The following is a 25,376-nucleotide window of genomic DNA, read 5'->3' on the forward strand; positions in this document are numbered from 1 at the left end:
AGCATCCGGCATAAGGAAATTAAGAACAAAGAGGGCATGAGCAAGAAGCAGAGTCTGATTACCATTTAACGGGTAAAGAGTCTCTTGAGCCTTGAATTTAAAAAGTGTATTTTTAAGAGTTTGGTTTGCTCGTTCGACAATACCTTGCCCTTGTGGGTTATAAGGTATGCCTGTAACATGTTTTATGCCTAATTGGGAGCAAAATTGTTTAAAAGCTTGGCTGGTATAGCCAGGGCCATTGTCTGTTTTGATGGAGAGAGGTTTCCCCATCATAGACATAGCAAGAAACATATGTTTGATAACATGTTTAGTGGCTTCCCCGGATTGTGCAGATGCAAAAAGAAAGCCACTAAACGTATCAATGGAAACATGAACATACTTGAGTTTAGCAAAAGAGGGGACGTGGGTGATGTCTATTTGCCATAGATGGCCAGGAAAAGGCCACGGGGGTTAATCCCCAAATGGGGTTCAGGCAAGAGAGTAACACAATTCTTACAATTTTTCACAATTGACCTGGCCTGTTCCCTGGAAATTTTGTAGGCCAGGTGAAGGGATTGAGAGTTAAGGTGGTGAAGCCTGTGTGCCTCTATAGCAAGGGAAACAGGATCAGGCGAGAGGGCAGGAGGGGTAGACGTAGATGCTGAGGCAATTAAGCGAGTGTGTTGATCTGCAAGATCATTCCCAAAAGATAAGGGGCCTGGAAGGCCGGAGTGGGCACGTATGTGGCCCACAAAAAAAGGACAGGACCGTGATCGAATGGCCTGCTGGAGTTGGAAAAAAAGAGAAAAGGTAGCGGTTGTTGGCTGAACCGCAGGAACAATTTCAAGTCGGAGTAGGGATTGGACAACATATCTGCTATCCGAGTAAAGATTGAATGGAGTATCAGGCAGAGAATGAAAAACTGTTAAAGCAGCATAAAGTTCCACCAGCTGCACAGACTCATAAGGAGTTCGGATAGAACGAGGGTGATTATTCATAACTATGGCAGCAAGGCCAGTTTTGGAACCATCCACAAAGATTGTGGGTGCCCCTGAAATGGGGGAGAATCGGGTATGGCGTGTAAGTATGAAGGGAGTAAGATTGAAAAACTGTAGCAATTTGTTACTGGGCATGTGATTATCTAATATGCCCTGAAACGTGGAAATGAGTATAGCCCAATTATCATTCTGAGATTTAAGCCAGTCGAGCTGTTCTCTGCTGTAAGGGGATACTATGTGGTCAGGGGGACGGCCGAAATGGCGTGTGGAAAGGCGAATGCCTATCATAGCTATATGAGCAATCAAATCGGGGTAAGAGGCAAGAATCTTCCGATTGTGCATGGGGAGATGTATCCAAATGAGGGGAGAAGGATCTTGCCATAGAAGTCCAGTGGGAGAAAACTCAGTGGGAAAAATAAGAAAGTATAAGGACAATTCTGGAGAGAAGTATCCAATATTCTGGGTGGCTATAGCCTGTTCTACCTTTTTGAGAGAAACTTCACCTGCTGGGGTCAAAGAACGAGGGGAGGAAGGGTCAGCATCCCCTCGCAGGATATCCTCCAGAGGACGGAGGTCTACCTAGAAAGTTGCAGGTAGGGACGTAGCCAATTAATGTCCCCTAGAAGCTTCTGAAAGTCATTAAGAGTCTTAAGAGAAGAGCGTTTAAGCTCGACTTTATTAGAAAACAGCCGGTCGGGTTCAAGTCGGAATCCTAAAAAGGTGAAGGGGTATTGAGTTTGAATTTTGTCTGGGGCAATGCTAAAGCCAAGGGCTTGGAGCGCGCTGACAATAGCCTGGGCTATAATCTGAGCCAATGAGGGGGAAGGGGCAGCAATGAGGAGATCATCCATGTAATGAATGAGATAGGCTAAGGGATAATGAGTCCCAATGGGGTCAATAGATTGAGCAACAAGAATTTATTCAAGAAAACTGTACTGATATTTTTGAACTAGAAGACAAAAAAGGCTTTGAAAGAACCCACAGATAAGCTCCTATAATAAATCCCCAAACTCCAACTCCCAGGAATATTATAGCCAAGTTCAAGAGCACCCAGGACAAGGAGAAAATACTGCAAGCAGCTAGAAAGAAACAATTCAGGTAGCATGCTGTCCTAGTCAGGATTATACAAGATCTAGCAGTTTCCACACTGAAGGACCAGAAGACTTGGAATCTGATATTCTGGAAGTCAAGAAAACTGGGTTTACAACCAAGAATCACCTACCCATTAAAGTGATGACGTTCTTTCAGGGGAAGGTAAAGTCATTTAATAAAATAGAGGATTTCCAAATATTCCTGAAGAAAAGGCCAGACTTAAACAGAAAATCTGGTTCTGAATACTAAATTCAAGAGAAGAATAAAAAGTTAAATTAGAGAAAAAAATTAAGGGTTTTAATAAGGTCAAATGGGATGTATTCCCATAAGGAAGGATAATATCTGTAACTCATGAAAATTATCATTATCATAGTAGTCAGAAATCTACATAGAGGGTATGGTAGTACTCTGTCAGGAGTCAAAAAGGATTCTACTAAGAGAAATGGGAAGAGAGAATGAAAATGGAGTAAAATATATACATAAAGAGTGGTTGGGAGGGAGAGCATACCATCACAATGGAGTGAAGGATGAGAGCTGGGACAGGGTAATATTTAAACCTTACTCTCATTGGAATTGGCTCAGAGAGGAATAAACAACCAGATTCACTGGGGTGTAGAATCCTATCTTATAGTATTAAAGGGGAATCTTAAAGTAAAAGGGGAATAAGAAAGAGGGTGGTGGAGAGGGAAAATTTGGGGGGGGGATTAAAAATCCATATAGAGAACTAGGGGGGCAATAAGGTCAGGGTGGGAAGGGGAGTAATATTGTAGAAAATGATTAAGTAAGAATTATTTATTAAGAGTTCATTAGGAAATAGAGTTAACTAGCATAAGTTATTGATGCATAAGAGATTTATAAACTAGATTTCCTTAAAATCTGAATAGAATCTCAGATGGATTTATGGATGAGAATTTTCCCAGGGTGCTTTGAGAGACAGTTACTCAATTGATTTTTCACACTTTGTGCTGACTCTCACTAAAAGGAGGTACTAAGAGCCGCTTAGTGAGATTTGGAAAATCTCAGTGTTTTCACATTTAGTATTCATCTAAAAGACCTGACAAGGAGATTATTGGTGAAACTTCGGTGTAAGCCATAGGAAGGTTTGCTGGGGAAGTGGAGAAGGCTGTGGAGATTCAAAGCTGTTTGTTCATCTATACAGCAAGGAAAAGAGAAACCTAACTCATTTCTCTTGTGTATAATTTAGATAGGATAGATAGATAAAGGTTTGGGGGGATTTAGATAGAATAGAAAGAGAGAGTGGCCTCAACTTTGTTGGGGAAGAAGGAGATCTGTGAGTATCAGGTTTGGGTGGTTGGAGTAAGGAATTTTAGCTTAGGGACTTTTATATCATCATAAATTCTTTTCTACTTGTTTCCTTTTATTATCCCTTTCATTAATTTTTTAGATATATAATAAAAATGTATTTTTTATATAACTGGCTAAGCCGGAATTCTTAGGCTGCTCCGAGAAGCCATATTTCTCAAACAGTCAAATCCAACAGCCTGAACACAGAGGACATGATTAATGGTATTACCATCCTATACCAATAATCAATAAGGGTTAGGAAACCCTTATAACATTTGGCAAGGTACAGTTTTGGAAAGAACCCATAGAACTAAAAACAAAATACTAATTTTCAAAGATCAAATCAAATACAGGCAGGCAGTTTAGAGCTGGCAGAATTCTCAGCAGCAGTATCACTTCAGCACCAAGGAGAGTTCCAAAGTGTTGCCTGTCTTATTCTCTGTGTCTCCCTGTCAGCAAAAATTACACAGAGCAACATCTGAAGGGACTCTTGACTATTTAGTCATGTGGATTGCGTTATTAGTTCTTAATATGGGAAATCTTATGCAATTAGTGGATATAGTAATACCTGGATATAAAAGGAATACTTATGCCTGACTCTGACCGTATCATTCCTAGACATTATATACTGGACCCCACTATTGACTGTAGTACTACTGGCACTGGTTTCAGTTAAGATGGGTTTTTACTGCATCCTGAATATTCTATCAGCCTGGAAGAAAAGACAAATCAGGAAAAAGGAAAGGGATGTGCAAGTGAGGTATTTAGTGGCTACAGTAAATGGAATAGGACACGAACTGGCACTGTTAAAAAGACAAGTTAATAAGAGCAAAAATGTAAAATACAAATTGGCACTGTCAAAACTAGAACAAGAAACAGCTGAGCTAGAGAATGCTATGGGAAGACTTTTCCCACTGTGTGAGGTGCCTATGGTAACCTATAATAAGAAACTGGTCACCCTAATACAAAAGAAAAGCTTTACTCAAATGGATCTGGAAAAATACCCCATCCTTTAATGAAGAGCCCATGGCCATAATCAGAAAATTTGAAAAAATAATTAAACAATATGATCCAACATACACAGATTCAGACATACTGATGGGTGAACTGCTGACAAAAAGGGAAAAAAATCAAAAATAGTGTCAGAAACATCAGAGTGGCCAGAATTTAGTATAGGCTGGGATCAAAATAATCCTGGGGAGTATGAAGAACTAGTGAGAGCAAGGGAGGCACTCATCACCACCATGAGGTAACACTCAAATAGAACTGGAGCATGAACAAAATTTGAGTGACTAAGGCAGGAAGTAGGGGAAACACCATCCAAATACATGGATACACATTGATTGGGGAGAAAGATATTTGGCTTTGGATATAGGGACTAAGAAAAGACATCAAGCAATTGCGTAGGCAATTTGTGAGGAACTCATGTAAAGTAGTCCAGCATTACTTTCAACAAAGCTGTCCTGACTGATTGGAAATGTCCCTTGAAGACCTTAGGAGAGTTGCCACTTACATTTTTCAAGTGGACCGTGATAAGAAAGACAATGAGACCCTTGATTTGGTAGAAGATTTAAAGAGGAAATAAGAGATCTAAAGATGGAAATTAGCAAACCTGACAAGAAAGAAAAAGCTGTAATAGTACCAATTAGGGAATTCAGGCAGCCCAGACAAGTCTTTACCCAACAAAGAAATAATAACAGAGGCCCACAATATTATTTCTGTGGAAATTTTGGACATTACATGAGGCAGTGTCAGTCCTGGGCCAGACAGAATGGTGGATTTTTACAAGGGAAATAGGAATTATTCCCATGCAAATCAATTTTCTGACAAGGGTAAAACAACTGCTATGCAGGTTATGGAGGAAATGGGTTCCCTGATAGATTTCAGAATCCATATCAGGACAGGAGACCCAAGTACCCCAGTGACTACGAAGGCAGGTTCTATCAGGGGTCTACCCAAGCAGAAGACATGTCCACAATGCAAAACTACATCAGGAACAGTGATAGACCCAAATATTCACAGGAGGTCAATGTCAACATTCCAAAGGCTGACACACTGAAGGGGGCAAATGGGGGAAGTGCCTTATGAACTTTTTACAGGAGAAATGGACTGGGCAATGAAAATAATCCTAAGGAGATGGCAATAAAAGACAAAGATGTAGCAAAAGTACCAGACATAGAAGAAATACAAAGTGAAGTAAATGAATTGCAGAATGAAGGACAGAAAAATAAATTTAGGTTTCCTAATTGAGCTATTATGACTGCCATTATCCAAGTCCATACTGTGCCTTGAAGTACAGAACCCAGTCATCCTAAAAGTGGGAAACTGTGGGAAGCCAATAAGAGAATAGATAAAAATCTGAGACTCCTCTTTTGACTCCTTTTCTGATCCACACTTTTCCTTATTGAAAGCTCTTAGCAAACCAGCAGTAAAGAAGTTAATATTCTTCCCCACTGGTCAGGAATGCAGCTGCTTAGCAAACCAAGGCCAAACCCTTAGCAGGGGCACTTTGCCCAGATTCAGAATAAACTGATAAGAACCTAGTCAAAATTCAGCCTTGGTCATGTTGTATTTGGAAGCCACTGAGCATCTTTGTGTTTTGATATGATATAATTTGTAACTTCTGCACAAACTCGAAGTTTCAGGGTGTTCTTTTGTGTGAAATGAGTCTTGAAATATAATAAACTCCATGCTCCCAGAGGCAGAGCTGGAAGCATGAGCTAGAAGATCTTCCGTGAAATACAACATCCATTCCTATTGAAAACACTGGAAAGTATAGGGATAGAAGATCCTTTCCTAAAAATAATAAACAGTATATACCTAAAACCATCAACAAGCATCATATGCAATGGGGATAAATTAGAAGCCTTCCCCATAAGATCAGGAGTGAAACAAGGATGCCCATTATCACCTCTATTATTTAACATTGTACTAGAAACACTAGCAGTAGCAATTAGAGAAGAAAAAGAAATTGAAGGTATTAAAATAGGCAACGAGGAGACTAAGCTATCACTCTTTGCAGATGATATGATGGTCTACTTAGAAAGTCCTAGAGAATCAACTAAGAAGCTTATAGAAATAATCAACAACTTTAGCAAAGTTGCAGGATACAAAATAAATGCACACAAATCATCAGCATTTCTATATATTTCCAACGCATCACAGCAGCAAGAGGTAGAAAGAGAAACACCATTTAAAATCACCCTACACAATATAAAATACTTGGGAATCTATCTACCAAAACAAACACAGCAATTATACAAAAACAACTACAAAACACTTTCCAAACAATTAAAACTAGATCTAAGCAATTGGAAAAACATGGATTGCTCATGGGTAGGACAAGCTAACATAATAAAAATGACCATTCTACCCAAATTAATTTACCTATTTAGTGCCATACCTATCAAACTACCAAAAAAATTTTTCACTGAATTAGAAAAAAACTATAACAAAGTTCATTTGGAATAACAAAAGATCAAGAATATCAAGGGAAATAATGAAAAAAAAATGTGAAAGAATGTGGCCTAACAGTACCAGATATTAAACTATACTATAAAGCAGCAGTCATCAAAACGGTATGGTACTGGCTAAGAGACAGAAGGGAGGATCAGTGGAATAGACTTGGGGTAAGTGACGTCAACAAGACAAGACTATGATAAACCCAAAGAGCCCAACTTTTGGGACAAAAATACACTATTTGACAAAAACTGCTGGGAAATTTGGAAAACAATATGGGAGAAATTAGTTTAGATCGAGAAAACTGCTTTAAAAAGGTCAGCCTGAGAATTCTTTCTTTCACTCTGTGTTGATGAGCCAACCTGAAGGGAGATATTTCTTACATTCATTAGGCTAAAGGGAGGCAGTCACTATGTTCTAGACTCATCCTTGACTGGCGCTTTCTACACAGGAAAGGCTTCCTGGGAAAGTGACTCTCCCTGAAGGAAAAGGCTTGCTTTGGTGTATTTCTGGCTGAAGATACCACCAGGACTTCCACATGGGGATCAGGTCTAAAAGGGAGCCCTTGCTGGGGGGCTGAGTCAAGCTTCACCAGATCAGCACTTGGGTTGGTAGGCTAGACAAGGCTTTGTCTCCTTCCTATACTTCCCACTTTGAACATCTCTACCTTGTTGATAAAAAGTAAATAAAAACTGCTAACAGTCATTTTTGACTTAAGGGCTAATATTTTATAAATGAAGACCACAATCTCACTTTTATAACTCTCATATTGAATCAAACCTAATTTTAATTTGTACTGAACTAATGAAAACAAAATGTGATGGATGGTGGCTTAGCAGTACCAGATCTTAAACAGTATTACAAATCGGTGATCATTGAAACAATATGGTACTACTAAGAGATAGAAGGATAAACTAATGAAATAGACTAGGGGTTAATAACCTCAGCAGCCTAGAGTCTGATAAACTCAAAGATCCCAGCTTGTGGAACAAGAATTCACTACTTGACAAAAACTGCTGGGAAAATTGGAAAACAGCAGGGGAAAAATTAGGTTTAGTTCAACATTTTACACCCTATCCCAAGATAAGTTCAAAAAAGGTATACCACTTAAACACACAGAGTAGTTTCACTGTCAAATCTATGGAGAAGGGAAGAATTTAAGACCAAACAAGAGACAGAGATCATTACAAGCTGAAAAATGAATAATTTAGTTTATATTAAATGAAAAAGTTTCTACGAACAAAACCAAAACTTCCAAGAAAAGTAAGAAACTGGGAAAAAAAATTTTATAACAAATTTTTCTGATAAAAGGTCGAATTTCTTACATACATAATTATAAGATTAAATTAATATCCAGTAACTCCAAGTTTTATATTTTATAAGATTTATTGATAATCACTTGAAGTAGAGGAAAAGAAAAGGCAAGTTTACTGGACCTTGAAAGCGGGAGCAAAGCGAGAGAAGGTAGACTTACAGAAATTTATCTACAAAACATAAGGAAGCAACATAAGGATGAAAGTAGGATTCTGGGAGATGAAGTCCATGGGTACAAAATTCTAATTACACAATATTCCCCCTTTAATCCTTAGGGAGACTAGTCTCCCCAATGGATCATTTAAACATAATCAACTTATGACTCTAAAGATTTTTAACTAAAAGAACATACAATATAGTACTTGCTAAGGGGAAATTACAATAATTTGGGGTTAAGAGAGAAATAAAAGAGAAAAAGAGCAAAACCAATGATTGCTACACTGACAAAATACCAATTTGGGGGCAGTCCCTTTTGGCATAAAAGTGTACATTAAAAATAAATGCATTCAACCCTGCCAGTTTAAATCACTACATCCCAAAGTTCACTCTGGATCTTTTGGTGCAGTGTCTAGTTTTCTACATGTATCTTCATAGTGCCTTCTCCAAACAGTTCACTTTTAGGATTCGGAGAAATAGCAAGTTTCTTATCCTAAAATTAAGCTCAAAACAATCTAAATATTGCATTATAGGATAATAATACAATTCCCCCCTGAGGAGGGTGTTGACAAACACAAGGATCACCCAGGGATACATGGCTGAGTTATGAGATATATGAATCAATTGGGAAAAGAAAATCAAAAACATCAAAATATCCAAATAAAAGAGAAAAAATAACTTCTGGATGAAATATAAAATATCAATGTTTTATGTGTAAAAATTCTAAGTCAGGAAAAATAAACCTATACCAGGTCCTTGAATTGGGGCTCAATTAAGGAGATTTATGTTCCACAAGCCTGTGGTAGCAATTATGCACTTACTCAATCACCAGCCAGAACTATAGAAAATTACCACACTATGAAAGACAGAAAAGGGATTAGATCTGATTTTACCTTTCACTCTTAGGTTTAGGGGAGCCAGGATGGTAAGCCAAACTTTGGTACTTGATAGAATGTGTCACGGGGATGACCTGCGTCTGACATATGTCAAACAGCCAAAACCTCTCAAACCTCAAACAAGTTCAAGTCCTCTGTCTTGTCTTAGAATCTCATTAATCCCACTGGGATTGGTTGATCTCTTTGACTTTGTGCTTGTTGGCACTGTGCAGTGGCTCTTTTGTGTTCCTTTCTCCTGGAATCAGACACAATCAATAATGACAGTCCTATAAAATTTACCAATCAATGGCAGGTTTCCATAGTCTAAAGCTTTTGGGTATGCATTGACATTTGGGCTAACAGACATTTTAAACTTATCCTAGTGCAAAAAAAAAACATTAATACCGGTAACATGTGCTTCAAGTTCAAAAAAAAAGGGAGGAAAAAATCCTTAAATACTCTATTGCACATACAAGGAAAACAATAATAAAAAAAAGTTTTAAAAATAAAAAATATATAGCTTATAATTAGTGTAATGCAAGGTGGCTAACAGAAACCTTTGTTTCTGTAATTTCTAATGGTCACAAAAAGTCAGTTAAAGATCTTAGAATCTTCAGAAATTCAGTTAGAATCTGAAGCTACAAATAGAGGTGAAGTTCCAACTGACAGGGCTTTTGCCTTCTGGCTTTCCCTGTGGCTGGAGGCTTTTGCTTTGGCTTAGCCTGTTGGCTTAGGCCTTTCGGCTTGGCTTTGACCTAATAGCTTCAGCCTTGGCCTATGCTTACCTTGTCTTGGGGAAATTTAGACCTATCTCATTTTTCTGGACCTCTCCCTGATCTCTCCATCTACATCCCTCCCCTTCCCCTGAATTTCCTTTGGGCCCTGGGTGGAAGGGAGGGTTTGGTGATGGGACATTGTGGATTTAGTTTCTATGGACAAGTAGAGTATCCTCAAATAAGTTACCCTTGGTTTTAGTGATTTGATAAAAGCTTTACTTAAAAGGCAGTCAAATCTTCCTGACTGGGAGAGCAAACTCTCTCAGTCTAAACCTCTCCTGCGATCCTTCCCCCACCATCACCTCTCTCCCTAGCAGCAATTAGAAAACCCTAAACCCCTCTCCCCTTGTTACCTATTCAAACCCTCTGGTGAATCATTGTCAAATTTAAGACAAGGGCTGAAAGGGAAGGAATCATTTTCTTTTATTTTCTTGAGGGAACTGCGGGCATCCATCTTGGCAGGAAGTGGTTACCCAAGACTTACTCCTACTAACAGTTTCTCTGGCAGGGAGGAGCCCCTTCGACTCTTCCCTTGAGGAACTTTGCTAACTGACTAGAGAAGCTTTCCAGCCAGATTTAAAATGTTTCTGACTGGCCCAACTCCTTTGTACCTATAGAGATACCATTCTTTGCCTGGAAGGGTTCAGCTTATCTTCCCCAATATCCTCTGTCTCTAGCCTCTGTGAATAAACCTGTTTGAGCTGCCCTCTCCTACCTACACCATTTCCTTTATCTCCTATATACCTTCCCATACCTTCATTCCTCCTCCAATCACCTTATAATCATCTATATCCCCTTTATCCTTCCTCACACCCAAATTGTCTTCCATACCCACACAGATTACTTACTTTTTTATAACATTAGTGACACACAGTGTCACACAAGGAGAGGTAGAATACAAAGGTTTCTCACCCAAAAAATGAGATTCATTTCTTTTTTAACTTGGCCATTATCCACAGTGTGAGTGGAAATGATTTTCACCAAGTAACAGCTTTGCAAAACAGTAGCACAGCAGGTAATACCTTAATTCCCAAAAGCACACTTAATGACAATAACAAAAAATCCTGCTATGATATAGGATTCACAAGAGATGCTGTGGGACATTTAAAAAAAACAACAAAAAACCTTTGAAGTTCATAGATACTTGTCACAAATTATACAGATCTAGCCAGTCTTTCAACCTTGGCTGAGATATTTCCTCATTTTAAAGTAATTTATTAATTGACTAGTCATTATTGTGGTCATTACACTAGCACACATCTGTTGTCCTTATCTCTCTCTCCCAGGTGATATATATATATATCAGGTGAGCTCATTACTCAGTCCCTCTCTAGGACTTCCACTGAGAAGGGGGATTTAGGAGATCTTAACTCCTCCCTCATTACTTCATCACAGGAGAACCAGGACTTTGTCAATACAAGGAAGGTGTCAGTACAAGTTTTCCCCACACTTGTGGCTGGCCTCTCAAAATGGGTCAAGGTTCACTATGGCTTGCCAGTCCTGCCTTTAATCCTTTTAGCTGAACAAAAGAAGCAAAGATCACCCTACTCTCATAACCTGGGAGGAAGGGGACACCAAATCTAGAGTTTTGACCTTGGTCAGGCTAAAGGGAAATTTATTCCACAAAAATATCACAATTCAACCTTTATTTTCAAAAACAGGTTATTTATGAAAAACAAAGGCTCTAAGCCTTGCCCTGTATTTATGGAAACCTGAGGATCAAGGGTCAAGAAAAGATGTTTAGAGACTGACTGAGGAATAACTGACAAGGCAGTGGGCAGATCTGGCAATAACATGTTACTAGGCGGGGCTCTTCTACTTAGGCGGGGCTCTTCTACTTCTCCTGTCTTCTCCAAGGGAAACACATGGTATACTTGGTATTGGATACTCTTCTATTTCACCCCTTTTCCTGACTCATTCCCTAATTTTCAGCCTGGAATGTCTCTAGGACATCCACGAGAAGAATAGTCTGAGAGTGTCTAAGCATGACAGGACACAATTTCCCAGACCCTCAATACCATTGAGAAACTTAAAACCCTACAGAGGCTTTGTCCATCCCCAGGGTGACACTATGTGTAATATCCTTCAACAGACACTTTCATGTCTTGGGAGGTCCGAGTCTAGCTAAAATTCTTTGGGCCAAGGGCAGCTGGGTGGCTCAGTGGATTGAGAGTCAGGCCTAGAGACAGGAGGTCCTAGATTCAAATCCAGCCTGAGACACTTCCCAGCTGTGTGACCCTGGGCAAGTCACTTGACCCCATTGCCCACCCTTAGCACTCTTCCACCAAGGAGCCAATACACAGAAGTTAAGGGTTTAAAAAAATAAAATAAAATAAAATTCTTTGGGCCAGAATCAGCATTCACTCTCACACAATAAAACTCACTCTCCCACAACAGTAGCAGGGGCAGAGAGGAGCCAGGTCTGGGAGGGAGAATTGGTTCTGATATATATGTGATGGACATTCAAAGTGGAAAGAGCAGACACCACTAGCAGGGGCAACAAAGATTCTCATTTAGATATACTTAGAACAAGAAGGCAGAAAGATTGCAGCTTCAATGGGAATCTGAGAAATCTGGCTCACAGGGAAGAATGTAGAGATCTCAGTTTCAAGGAAAGAAAAAGTTTCTTGTTTGAAACTTGTCTACTCTGAGGGGTTCCTAGTAGTCCTCTAGTGGTCCACCTCTGAAGTCCTGTAACCACAGCTGTCCTCCAATGGCACACAAGGCCGGGACCTCAGGACCCTGCCTGCCTCTCCACCTCAAGATCTGCCCTCTATTATCTGGAATGCCACTGCCACCAAAAGGAGCCCTCTTCTGCCTAGACTCATTCCAGGCATCTAAACTACCTCAGGGCTTGATATTTCACCTGGGCAGCCACCTATAAGGCTGGTCACCCTCACATGGGTGAGTGAAAAAAGGCTGACTCCCTTCCTTAGCTTCCCTGGAGATACTAGCCTTCAGAAAGGCCCCTAGATTGGGAGAAGGCCTCATGGCTAAAACCCCTTGTTAACTGACCTTTAGGGTTCCTGGCTGGGGCCTCTGGAGCCCTGCCAGAGTAAAGCTAGGGCTTGAGCACATAGTCTACCTCATTAAACTAGATCTCTTACTCTGCTCTCTTCTCATTTCTCTACTTTCACTCTTTCCTATATTTTATAAATAATTTGTTAAAAAATCATTTGGAATTGGGTAATCAATTTCTGGCGACCACCACTTTGATAAATTCAGTCCAACTTTAATAATTTTTAATGACAATTTTCCCTTTTACAAAAGGTTGCTGTGCGGCTCTGGAGGATTCATTAAATTCTCTTCTCTTAACCTGGTACTGAACTTAGGACTTTGTATCACATGTTCCAAACCTTCCTGACCAAACACCACTGCATGTTTCTTAAGTTCCTCTGTACCTTCTGCCTTGTTAATGACATGCTCATCATCTGTGGAAAAACCCAAAAAACATACTGCTGTATGTCTTTATAGGATCTTTGCTCCAGGCTGGATGGAGTAACATCTCCAGCTTTCACTGACAATTAAAAGTTTGGATATTCAGCTCAAAATTATGGCCCAGACATTTATTTCTTATACTTTTGTCAATCTTAAGGGATTAAGGATTCAAGATTTTGAGATCCCTTAGGAAAAAGTTCTGGGAATGTTCAGAAGCTTTTCTTTTAGGGGAATTCTGTTTTCTGACTCCTCATTAAAGATCCCTCTTTGAGCTGAGGTATGCCACCTTCTTGCCAAGCCCCTGCCTCACTCACTCCCCAGCTCCCACCCAGGCCTGCTCTCTTCTCTAGGGGAACTCTCCTCAGCCCACCCAGTCCCCCTACTCTGATGCTCCTCTCTGCCAATCTGGATGCCAGTCCCTGCCAGGAAACACAATCCTGTGTGTCACACCCCCATTCCCCAGCACCTACCACTGAGGCTCTCCTGTAGCCAGTGGGCAATAGCTGTCAGAAAGGAATGTGGGAGAGAACCTCAGTGACTGCCCTGGAGGCTGCCATTGCTGTTAGGACAGAACAAGGTGCTGGATGTCCTTAGAGGCACCTGCCCTGCCCCCAGCCATCACCCACTTCTTTTTACTCTGTCTAATAAGGCACAAAGGACCTGGTGAAGGCTGACTCACCCAGCAAACCCCATGTCCTCTGGCCTGGAGGAAGGAGCCTGGCTGGAGACCTTCCCAGCAGACTTTCTAGCCCTGCCCGTAATGCCCAGCCCTTTCCTTCTTGTAAAAAGACTCCCTTTTCCTGTTTGTGCCCTCACCTAATGTCACTCCAAACTCCTTCTGAAGCCTCCCTGGTAGGCCTGATTGACCTGTCAAAAACCAGGGCCTGGAGCTCAGCAGCAAGCCTGTCCCTGGGCCCTCCCTGGAGCTGCCCCTTGTCATCCCTGCTGAGGGAGGGTGTCACACCAGGAGATAGATGAATGAATGGCAGCTCCTGGGCCTGTCTGGCTGGAACCTGGGCTGGTTTGTTCAGGCAGGGGCTACCGAGGCTGAGAACCCCCATAACATGGTGTATGTGGGGGCAGCCAGGGCTGCCCCTGGAGCTCCCCCCAAGATAAGCAGTGATGTCACCCCTGGAGGCCTAGCAAAGACACAAGTACGAGTTCTGCTGGAGATCTGGGGATGGGCTGCACTCACCTGGGAGGGGGGTCTCAGCTTCCTGTGAGCCATTCCCTCTGGCTCCCAGCTCTCGGTTTGGGCCACAATGGGGTCCTTCAGGGGGTGGAGCCTCAAGGTGGGGGGACTTCCTGTTTGTGCACCTGTGGGGAAGGAGAGGGGGGAGGGCTCAGAGGAGCTTCCAGGCCCTTCTCCCAGCCTCAGGGAAGACTCTCCCCCTCAGGGGGAAACAGGGAGCCTCAGGCTTGGAAAGGGCCTTGGACTGGCCAGGAAGAAGCCCTCCCCACCTTCTCTGGAGCCATCTTTGGCTTCATTCCATTCAGAAACTGCACAGGGTGGACTGAGGGAGGCTGCTGGGGGGAGGGTTACTGGGGAATGGGGGTGGGGTGGGCAGTTTACGGTGGTACGTTGAAGGGGAGACAGACATCAGGTGGGACTTGGGGAGGCCGTGCTGGCATTTCTTCAGCGCCCAAGATCGGGGCTCCTTCCGTGGCACGTGGGCACCGGCATGCCCCACCCACCACATTTACATTGGCTGCTTCTCTTTTGGCATATTCTGACCTGGAAGACCCTCCTTGGGGAAGGGCCCAGACCAGCCTCTCCCCCCATAATTGGAATGTCTCTCCGCCCCCACCACGCTCCCACGTGCCTCCTGACTCCAGGTTGGGCGGGACAGTGTCTCCTCCGGGGGAGGGAAAAGCCTCGCCTGGGCTCCTGCTCCAGACAGAGCCGCCTGGGCGGGACACGGGCGCTTCCGTGTCAGTCTCTCTTCTATGGTCCTTAAAAGTGGCCGCCAGACACCCACAGCCTCCCCGCCCGCACCTCACATTCCCCGCCCCTCTTGTCGCACATGCGCACACTCCCGCGCTACTCAGAGGCTCAGAACCCGGAACTCATCCTCCCGCGTCCTCCCGCTCCCCCCGGGGTTAGAGAGCAGAAAGTCTCAGCTGTTAGACCTGGAGCCCGGGGCCGCGCCTGCGCACGGACTCCCTCCCCTCCCCCTCTCATCCAGCAAAGCAAAGCTCCGAGAGCAACCACTGTGAGCTCTCCAGGAAAGAAGAGTGATTCCCAGCATGCCTTGCGCCGGCCACATGTGGAGGAGGCAAGACTAGGGAGAAGTCAGGGAACAGGCATTCTGGGAAATGGAGTCCTCCATAGGAGAGGGCCAAGGCTTGCATGCTGTCATGTCGAAGGCATTCTGGGAAATGGAGTCCTGCCAGGGCCCCTGGAGAAGAGGCCTGCTAGGGGAGGGGCTCTACACTAATTGTCCCCCAGCCTGGGGAGCTGCAGCCTTCTTCCCCTCCCCCCATTTCCCCTTCCCGCCCTGCCCTGCTGCTTCTTCAGACTGGAGGCTGCCTCAGGCTAGAGCCTGGCACACAGCAGGTGCCTAATAAGTGTTTAATGCTTGAATGACAGATTGATTGGTCCATGGATCTAAGCTCCCCACAGCCTGAGGATGGGGTGCTGGGATCCCCCCTGTCTGACAGAGAAGGAAACTGAGGCAACAGCTGAAAGTCCAGGCCCAGGCCCAGGACCCCTCCCTCAGCTTCCCCTCCTCCAGGGATCTCTCTGAACATCCTGCTGACCCTCTGCTTTGGGGGGGGGACTCTGGGGGCTCCCCAAAGGAGAGGCCATCCCCATCCCCAGGGGGAGGAATTGGGTGATTCAGGGGCTGCCCTCCTGGGCCTGGAACCCCCAAGATCTGGGCTCAAACCTGGCCTCAGTCCCTGTCCAGCTCAGGGAGCCTGGCCAAGGCCCTTCCCCAGCCTTTACCTCAGTTTCCCCCATTGTGACATCCAAAGAACCAGAGCCTGAGCCCGGGAGCTGTGGAAGGGGGTCCAGAGTGGATCTGGGGGCAAACAGAGCTGCTTCCTCTGGGTGGGACTCTGGGCCTAAAGCCTGAGGCCTCTGGGCCAGCTCAGGAGGGTCTCCTTCAGCACCACCCCAGCCCAGGAGGCCCAAAGACCCTTCAGAGGCCTGGAGGAGGCCCAGGAACTCCCCTCCTGCCCTTGAGGAGGCCACAGAAGGCAGCAGCAGCCGCTGAGCCCAGGCTCTGAGCCCGGATGGACAGAGGACAGTCTGGGGTGTCTGTGTGTCTGTCTGCAGGGCTGCTGAGCTCAGGCTGTTCAGGCCTGTCAGACTCTTCCCCGCTTTGGGGCTTTCTGGGCAGAGAGGCTGGGCGGCTTTGCTGTGTCCTTCTGCAGCCCATCTGACAGGGGAGGAAACTGAGGCAAACAGACTAAAGTGACTTGTCCAGGGTCCTACAGGGGGTGATCTCAGGCCTCCCTGAGCTCTATCAGGCACAAAGGGGCTAAAGGCTGTTGGAGGGGCGGCTGTCCCTGGACATGTGTCAGGCTTCCACCCCCTACCCCAACCTGTCCCCAGGCCCTTCCCTGGACTCCAGACTCCTCTTCCAGGCTTTGGGCCTGTCCAGGCGGAGATGGGAGGGAGCCCTAAAGGGAGGCCCAGAAAGGGAGGCCTCCAGGGAGGTGGCTGGGCCTGCCCTCAGGGGAGGCAGCATGGAGGTCCAGCCCCCTCTGGGGGTCCTCCTAGGCCGGCCAGCCCCCAGGAGCCCAGGAGGAAGCCTTTTGTAGCCATCCACATATACACTAATCTTGATATTATTTTAAGAGAACTCAAAAAGCTGACTCTTGTAATGCTTATGATTGATTTCTGTATCCTTGAGTTCAATTGAACCTCAACCTGGCCAAGTTCCTGGCCCTTCCCTAAGGCTACATCCAGGACTGGCCAGTTACCTCAGTCTCTGAATTTTACCTAAAACAATCAATTAACAAATGCATCAAAGAGCTGTAGATGCCTGAGGCCATATTGAGCTCCTGATCTGGGCTTTGTCTTAGAATCTCTGAGGATTAAGTCCTAAAGTCCTAACAGGAATGTATCAGACCACTTGGCTCTTCCCTTCCCCCAGGGACTCCCACAGTGGGCGCCACCGCCCCCTGGTGGGTGCTGCAGGGATCCGGGGAGCGGTGATGGCCACGGGTGCCTTTATCTGCTATTAAAATTTTTTTTTAATTAATTTCCAGGGGGCTAAGGAAGATTTTTTCTGGAAAGGGGGCAGGAAGCCAAAAAAGTTTGGGAACCCCTGCTAGACTGTTGTAACCCCAATTAAAGTAGCTATATGGCAGCTGAGGATGAAGCTCTGAACCACTGAAGCTCTTGACCACCAGAGCTCACTCACTGTCTGTCTACCTTATGCCAGAACTTTCTATGTCTGCATGTCTTTATTCTCGCCTTGTGTTCTCTTTCCATTAGTCCGGAACCCGTAACTCATTTTCTCTCAGCCCCTGGTTCCCCCCTTTGTGAGTGTCCAACCCACTAGGAATCTTTGTGGAGTTAGTGAACGGCTTCACCTTTCTTGTAGGCACCCTCAGGCCTGGCCCCCAAAAGCCCAGCCCCTGCCCTCCCACAGCAGGAAGGCCTTTCCCCCCTCAGGCCTCCTCTCAGGCCTTCAGACTCCCCATTCTAGCCCCCAGCAGAGCCTTCCTGGCCTCCCTCCTCCTCCCTGTCCTTCTCCCTCCCCAGCACAAGCCCTGCCTTCTCCCAGCTCTCCCCCTGCTATGTTCCCCTCCTTGTTTAAGCCTCCCCTTCTGTGTCACAGTCAGGGCTGAGTCTGGGCTCCAGAAGACCCAGAAGGGCTGGAAAGTGTCCCAGGACACATTTGAACCCAGAACTCTGCTCTCTGGGCCAGGCTTTCTCCACAGATTCAGCTGCTTCCCAGAACTTTTCCTCCATGTCCCTCCTGGTGCTTCCAGGCATTGCCACCCCTGCTGCCTCACCCCCCTTCCCGCAGGCAGGGTCCTGTCCCCCCAGCAGGCTGGACCCCCCCCCCCAACTTAGCTCTCCTCCAGCCAAAAACGTCTCCCCCTGGGCCTGCCTCCATGCTGGCCTCCCTGTCACCCCTGAACCAGGAAGGGGGCCTTTCCCTATGCCTTGTCAGAGCCCATCCCAGCCCCCCAGGAGTTTGTCTTCCAGAGAGGAGTGGGGGGCAAGGAGGCACTTTGGAGGCACAACTTCTTGGGCTTGTGGGGCCTCAGGGCAAGGGCAGCCCCCCATCCTCCAGGGACTGGAGCAGAGCAGAATTGGATCTGGGGCCTGCTTGGCTCTGTGGGAGAGGAAAGGGGATGCCTGGGAGGAAAAGGGAGCCTGAATAATGGGTATATGAAGGTAAGCATGACATGGGCATTATGCAGAGATGGCGGGGACCCTGTACCCCTTAACTCAGCCAGGCTGTGAACAGGGAAATTCCCTTCCCCCTTCCTGCCCTTGTGACTCCTGAGGCCTTGGACATCCTTTAAGTTGACATACACAAAAGAGATACACCTCTGGGCCTCACCTGGATAGCCTAAGCCTGAGGATCCCAGACAGACCCTCGACACCCACTGAATGCCTGAGGGCAAGATGTCCCGTCCACACTACTGGAAAGAATATAAAAATCCCAGAACTGGGGCACTCCGGGAGCAGCCTCCCAGGGTTGTTCCACTCATGCTGTCTTGCTGGCCTTTAATACTATTTTACTAATAAATCTTTCTTTTTTACTTTTAAGCTAAGTTTGGAGTCCTCTCATTCCTGAGAAAGTTTCCCATCCCGAACCCAGGGGTTCACCATTTGTACCCCTATAACATGCAGACACAGGGAGGGGCAGGAGAGAAGCAGACTGGGCCAAGGCGTCTCTGAGCCACGTCTGCCTCCGTTGGATGGCCAGGAAAGGAGGCCGAAGTCTGCAGATGTCCCCCCCACCTTGGCTCTGAGATACCGTCTTGGGCCCTGACAGGTTTTTAGAGGCAAAAAGAGGAGGTTGGGAGGACGAGGGGCTCTGGGGCTCTCTCTTGAGGAGGAATAGGAGCTTCTGGATCAGGACCACTCAGAACCCTTTTGACTCGGCCTCTTTATGGGTCATTCTTGACCTCTTCCAACGCTCCCCCCCGCCCCCGTAGCCCTCAGGGGACCTCCCTGTCTCCACTGATCTTGGGGGACTGTCTGGCCTCTGTAGCCTTTTCCAGGAATGAGGGTGACAGAAAGAGCAGCATAAATGGGTTCACATTGTGTAAATGGAATTAGCTCACCCTAATTCATTCTTTTTTTTTTTTTAACCCTTGTACTTTGGTGTATTGTCTCATAGGTGGAAGATTGGTAAGGGTGGGCCATGGGGGTCAAGTGACTTGCCCAGGGTCACACAGCTGGGAAGTGGCTGAGGCCGGGTTTGAACCTAGGACCTCCTGTCTCCAGGCCTGACTCTCACTCCACTGAGCTACCCAGCTGCCCCCCCTAATTCATTCTTTAGATTTTAGCCACCAGGAATAATGTCACCCCACCCAACTTAGAATTAAGTGGGGAGGGGAGAGGTCCGTGACACTACTTTCTGTCTCTCCCCCACTTTACGGGAACCAATGGCAGTCTTTCAATTTGCCTGGCACTGCCCAAGGGGGATGACAGTAGTCTTTGGAGGTCTGAGCTCACTCTAGTAAGTGACTTGTGAATTCTCTTGCTTAGTGTTAAGTAGGAGTGCTTAAGTCTTGACTGCTAAAAGTTGCTGACTGATAGACAAAGAATGTTTGATTCACTCTTCACAGAATGCACAGAATAAAATTTGGGTTGTTTAATGAGGTCTATGGCATCTATCTTAAAGCAAAATACTTTTCCCAGTGAATTGGAGATATTGAATCTTATCTCCATCATAATGTATTCAGTGTTTAGTCAATTATGAGCTGTAATCTTTCTCTGCATTCCTCTTCATTCCAAAAAGAATACTGTTCATTACTGATCATACAACTCTTCTCCATCATTTCATATTTTATTTTTTGACACTTATGTGTAAAAACAATATCCAACATTTTAAATTTTAGTCTTGGATTTTCTCCCCCATACCCAAGAGCTGTGAAGCAATATCAAATAGCTTTTGCATGTACAATATTGTAAAATATTTTTCCATATTGATCCTTCTGTGGAACCAAATTCTCACAAACAAAACAAAAAATTGAAAGTGAAATCATTTTTCTTTGGTCCAGATTCAGATCTTTGTCTGGAAATTGATGAAACTTTTATTATGAGTCCTTTGGGATTGTTTGGATCCTTGTATTGTTGAGGATACCTCAAAATAATTGTTCTACATACAATATTGTTTCACAATGTACAGTGTTCTCCTAGTTCTGCTAAATTCTGTCTGCCTCAATTCTCAAGTCTTTCCAGGTTTTCCTGAGCTCTTCCATCTCATTAATTATAAAATAATAGTATTCCATTACAATCATATGCCACAATTTACTATTAATGAATTTCCTCTTACTTTCTAATTCTTTTGTCAGCTGCAAAAAAAGCAGCTTTAAGTGTTGTTTTTTAATGTCCTTTGGTCATCATTCCAAATTACTCTCTCCAGAATGGATGAATCAGTTCACAACTCCCCCAATACTGCACTAGTGTCTCAATTTCCTTACATCTCTTCCAATTTTTTTCACTTTCTTTTTCTGTTATAGGAGTCAATCTAATAGATTTGTGGTGCTCCCTCAAATTTATTAAAATTTGCATTTCTCTAAGTAATAGTGATCACCCACAACCTAAGGAAAACACAAAGAACTTGAGCACATTCATTAGGTTTTTCTGGACTATAAATCAAGAGATGATCTTTGGCTGAAAGCCTTAATATAGGGAATCCATCTGGAACTAGTCTGTTCAGAAGATATTTTCTCATATTGAACAAGCACTAGACTCTCCATTTTAATGTCTTTCTTCATTCATGACAATAATAAGATTTCTATTCAAAAGGAATTCTAGGTTGGGAATAAAAGATGATTTTTGCCTGAAAAGTGCTTACCACATTGATCATATTCCCAAAGTTTCTCTCTAGTGTGGATCCTCTTACATTAAAAAATCTAAAAGTGGCAACTATAAGCTCAGCCTCAATCAGATTTCCCTTCGGTAAAGATTTTGTGACATGAAGTCACTGTGGAGTTTCATGTGAAAGCTGATCTGAACTGATTACATCCATAAAGTTTCTCTCCAATGTAGATGCTGTATTAAGGTGGTACTGGGGAGGGGATCAGATGGATAGAATCAGGCCAGTATCAGGATGTTAACTGTGGTTTGGGAAGGCCAACAGAAACCCAGTTTAGGCAGAGCCTCGTCTGAGACCAATACACACAGACCACTTAGTAACAGGGAAGTTGTGTTTATTCTAAGAGGAAAGGATAGATGGGAATTAGGATGACCCTAAAACTAATGTCAACTAACTAAAATTTCCTAGATCTAATTGTCCCTTCACAGGGAGTCTTCGGAGAGATTGATCGACACTAACCCTCACCTCTGTGACCTAAAAAAAACCCAGTCCCTGCTCTACCTAAATCTGCACTAACCCTCTGTCCCCCTTAGGGAGTATTAGAGGTAGTGGTCTATGGCAGTTAGGCAAGGTCCAAGGAAAGGTCCTGGATACAAAAGGAACCCAGACCTGTTAGATAGCCTGATGTTCCAGAATCACAAGGAAACACAGCAGACAACAGCAAGGCAGAAGGTAGCATGAGGAATCAGGGTAGATCAACAACCACAGAGGACAGGCAGCCAATCTCTTCAGGTAAATCCAGAGAGACAGACAGCCAAACCCCCAGTTAACCATCTAACCCCTACTTTCACATACTAGAATCTTTATCCTCCTGCAACTCTCCCCTGCAGAACAACCTCTCTTGCTAAAACCCTCTCTTCCTTATAATAGTTCCCCACTTTGCACAAAGCCAAATTAATGATGAAAACAATATTTTGGCATTTGTGCATCAACAAACTTATATCCCACCTAAACCAAAATTAACATTAATGCATTGCTGGTGGAATTGTGAACAGATCCAACCATTCTGGGTGGCAATTTGGAACTATGCTCAAAGGGCTTTAAAAGACTATCTGCCTTTTGATCCAGCCATACCACTGCTTGCATTATACCCCAAAGAGATAATAAGGAAAAAGACTTGTACAAAAATATTTATAGCCGTGCTCTATGTGGTGGCAAAAAAATTAGAAAATGAGAGAATTTCCTTTGATTGGGGAATGGCTGAACAAATTGTGGTGTCTGTTGGTGATGGAATACTATTGTGCTAAAAGGAATAAAGAACTGGAGGAATTCCATGTGAACTGGAATGACCTCCAGGAATTGATGCAGAGTGAAAGGTGCGGATCCAAGAGAACACTGTACACAGAGACTGATATACTGTGTTACAATCGAACATAATGGACTTCTCTACTAGCAACAATGCAAGGATCCAGAGCAAGGCTGAGTGTCTTATAAGAAAGAAAACTAGCCACATTCAGAGGAAAAACTGTGGGAGGAGAAACACAAAAGAAAAACAACTGCTTGAAAACATGGCTGTTGGGGATATTATTGGGGATGTAGACACTAAACGATAACTCTAGTCCAACTATCAATAATATGGAATTAGGTCTTGATCAATGATACATGTAAAACTCTGTGGAACTGTGCGTTGGCTAAGAGGGGTTGGGGACTTGGGGGAGAGGGAAAGAACATGAAATGTGTAACTAGGGGAAAATATTCAAAATAAAAAAAGGAAAAAATCTATATTAGGGTGGTATTGAGGATGGGATCTGATGGATAGAATTGGGCCAGTCTCAGGATGTTAACTGTGGTTTGGGAAGGCCATCAGAAACCCAGTCCAGGCAGAGCCTCGTCTTAGACCAATATACACAGACCATTTAGTAACAGGGAAGGTCTTTGATCCAAAAGGAACCCAGACCTGGTCTAACAGTCAGATAGCCTGATGTTCCAGAATCACAAGGAAACACAGTAGGCAACAGCAAGGTAGGTAGGATGAGGAATCAGGGTAGATCAGCAACCACAGGACAGGCAGCCAGTCTCCCCAGGTAAATCCAGACAGAGACAGGAAAACGCCCAGTTAACCATCTAACCCCTAATTTTACATTCTAGAATCTTTATCCTCCTGCAACTCTCCCCTGCAGACCAACCTCTCTTGCTAAAACCCTTCTTCCTCATGTTAATGCTCTGATATTTAGCCAGATAAATATTCAGTGAAAATCATCGCACAACATTTTCATTCTCTCCAGTGTGGACTCTCTGATGTGCGACAAGTTCCCACTTCTGTCTGAAAGCCTTTCCACAGTGTTTACATTCATAAGGTTTCTCTCCAGTGTGGATTCTCTGATGTTGAACAAGAACTCTTCTCTCTGTGAAAGCCTGTCTACATTGTTTACATTCATAAGGTTTCTCTCCAGTGTGGACTCTGTGATGTCTAGCAAGATAGCCACTCCATGTGAAAGCTTTTCCACATTGTTTACATTCATATGGTTTCTCTCCAGTGTGGATTCTCTCATGTGCAACAAGATCACTCTTCCTTCTGAAAGCCTTTCCACATTGTTTACATTCATGAGGTTTCTCTCCAGTGTGGATTCTTTGATGTGCAACAAGATTGCTCTTCTGTGTGAAATTCTTTCCACAGTGTTTACATTCATGAGGCTTCTCTCCAGTGTGGATTCTCTGATGTTTAGCAAGATCGCCCTTGTATCTGAATGCCATTCCACATTGTTTACATTCAAATGGTTTCTCTGCAGTGTGAATACTCTGATGTTTAGCGAGGTGTTCACTCCCTATAAAAGCCTTTCCACATTGTTTACATTCATAAGGTTTCTCTCCAGTATGGATTCTCTGATGCACAACAAGTCTATTCCTTCGTATAAAAGCCTTTCCACATTGTTTACATTCATAAGGTTTGTCTCCAGTGTGGATTCTCTGATGTACAACAAGAGAGGACCTATGTGCAAAAGCCTTTCCACATTGTTTACATTCAAAAGGTTTCTCTCCTGTGTGGATTCTCTGATGTATGGCAAGAGTGTACCTCAGTTTAAAAGCCTTTTCACAGTGTTTACATTCATAAGGTTTTTCTCCAGTGTGGATCCTCTGATGTATGGCAACATGGACCTTCTGTGAGAAAGCCTTTCCACACTGATTACATTTATAAGGTTTCTCTCCAGTATGGACTCTCTGATGTGTAGCAAGAGAGCCCCTGTGTGTGAAAGCCTTTCCACATTGTTTGCATTCATAAGTGCTCTCTCCAGTGTGGATTCTCTGATGTGCAGTAAGAGAAAACCTGTATTTGAAAGCCTTTCCACATTGTTTACATTCATAAGGTTTCCCTCCAATGTGGATTCTCTGATGTATGGCAAGATAGTCTCTCCGTGCAAAAGCCTTTCCACATTGTTTACATTCAGGTTTCTCTATAGTGTGAATTCTCTGATGTGTAGCAAGATTGCACCTCTGTGTGAAAGTTTTTCCACAAGGTTTACATTCATAAGGTTTCTCTCCAGTATAGATTTTCTGATGTGACTCATGCTCAGAGTTCTGACTAAAAGGTCTCCCAACTTTATTAAACTCTGAACCCATCTCTACATGTTTAGTTTTTGGATGTCTAATGAGGTCTAAACTAGAGCTAAAGGTCATTCCTCCTAGGTGACCTTGATACAAGGGCATTTTAGGAGGTTTCTCAGCCAACTGAATAAGGTCTAATTCTATAGGAAAGCATTTGCGGTATTCACTATCCTGAGAACAGTGATTTTCTGAGGTCAATTTTGTATACTGATTTAGAACTGAACATTGGCTGAATTTCTCTGCTATTCCATCAATTTCATAGTCACTCTTTGGATTTTCATTTCCCTTGGTATTAGAGTCATAGATTTCTCTCAAAATGAAGTCAGAGAGACTCTCATTTGTGCATCTTTGGAGGACATATCCTTCTACAAAAAGGCTCAGCTTGGTAGATATCTTATTCACTTCAAAATTAGTCTCTGC

At 43.9% G+C, this 25,376-nt stretch overlaps 1 protein-coding gene and 1 pseudogene across 1 annotated transcript in view; one reads left to right on the forward strand and one right to left on the reverse strand.

Moving 5' to 3' along the window:
• The window catches only part of LOC123240686, a 118,079-nt pseudogene that overhangs the window by 39,329 nt on the left and 53,374 nt on the right, over positions 1-25,376 (forward strand).
• The window catches only part of LOC123239022 (zinc finger protein OZF-like), a 67,091-nt gene that overhangs the window by 15,054 nt on the left and 26,661 nt on the right, over positions 1-25,376 (reverse strand). Inside the window, exon 2 of the mRNA XM_044666295.1 lies at positions 23,671-24,594. Coding sequence (XP_044522230.1) covers positions 23,671-24,594 — 924 coding nt within the window. The remainder of the gene's footprint in view (positions 1-23,670; positions 24,595-25,376) is intronic.

This window comes from Gracilinanus agilis, chromosome 3, assembly GCF_016433145.1.
Source record: "Gracilinanus agilis isolate LMUSP501 chromosome 3, AgileGrace, whole genome shotgun sequence".
Classification (NCBI taxonomy): Eukaryota; Metazoa; Chordata; class Mammalia; order Didelphimorphia; family Didelphidae; genus Gracilinanus; species Gracilinanus agilis.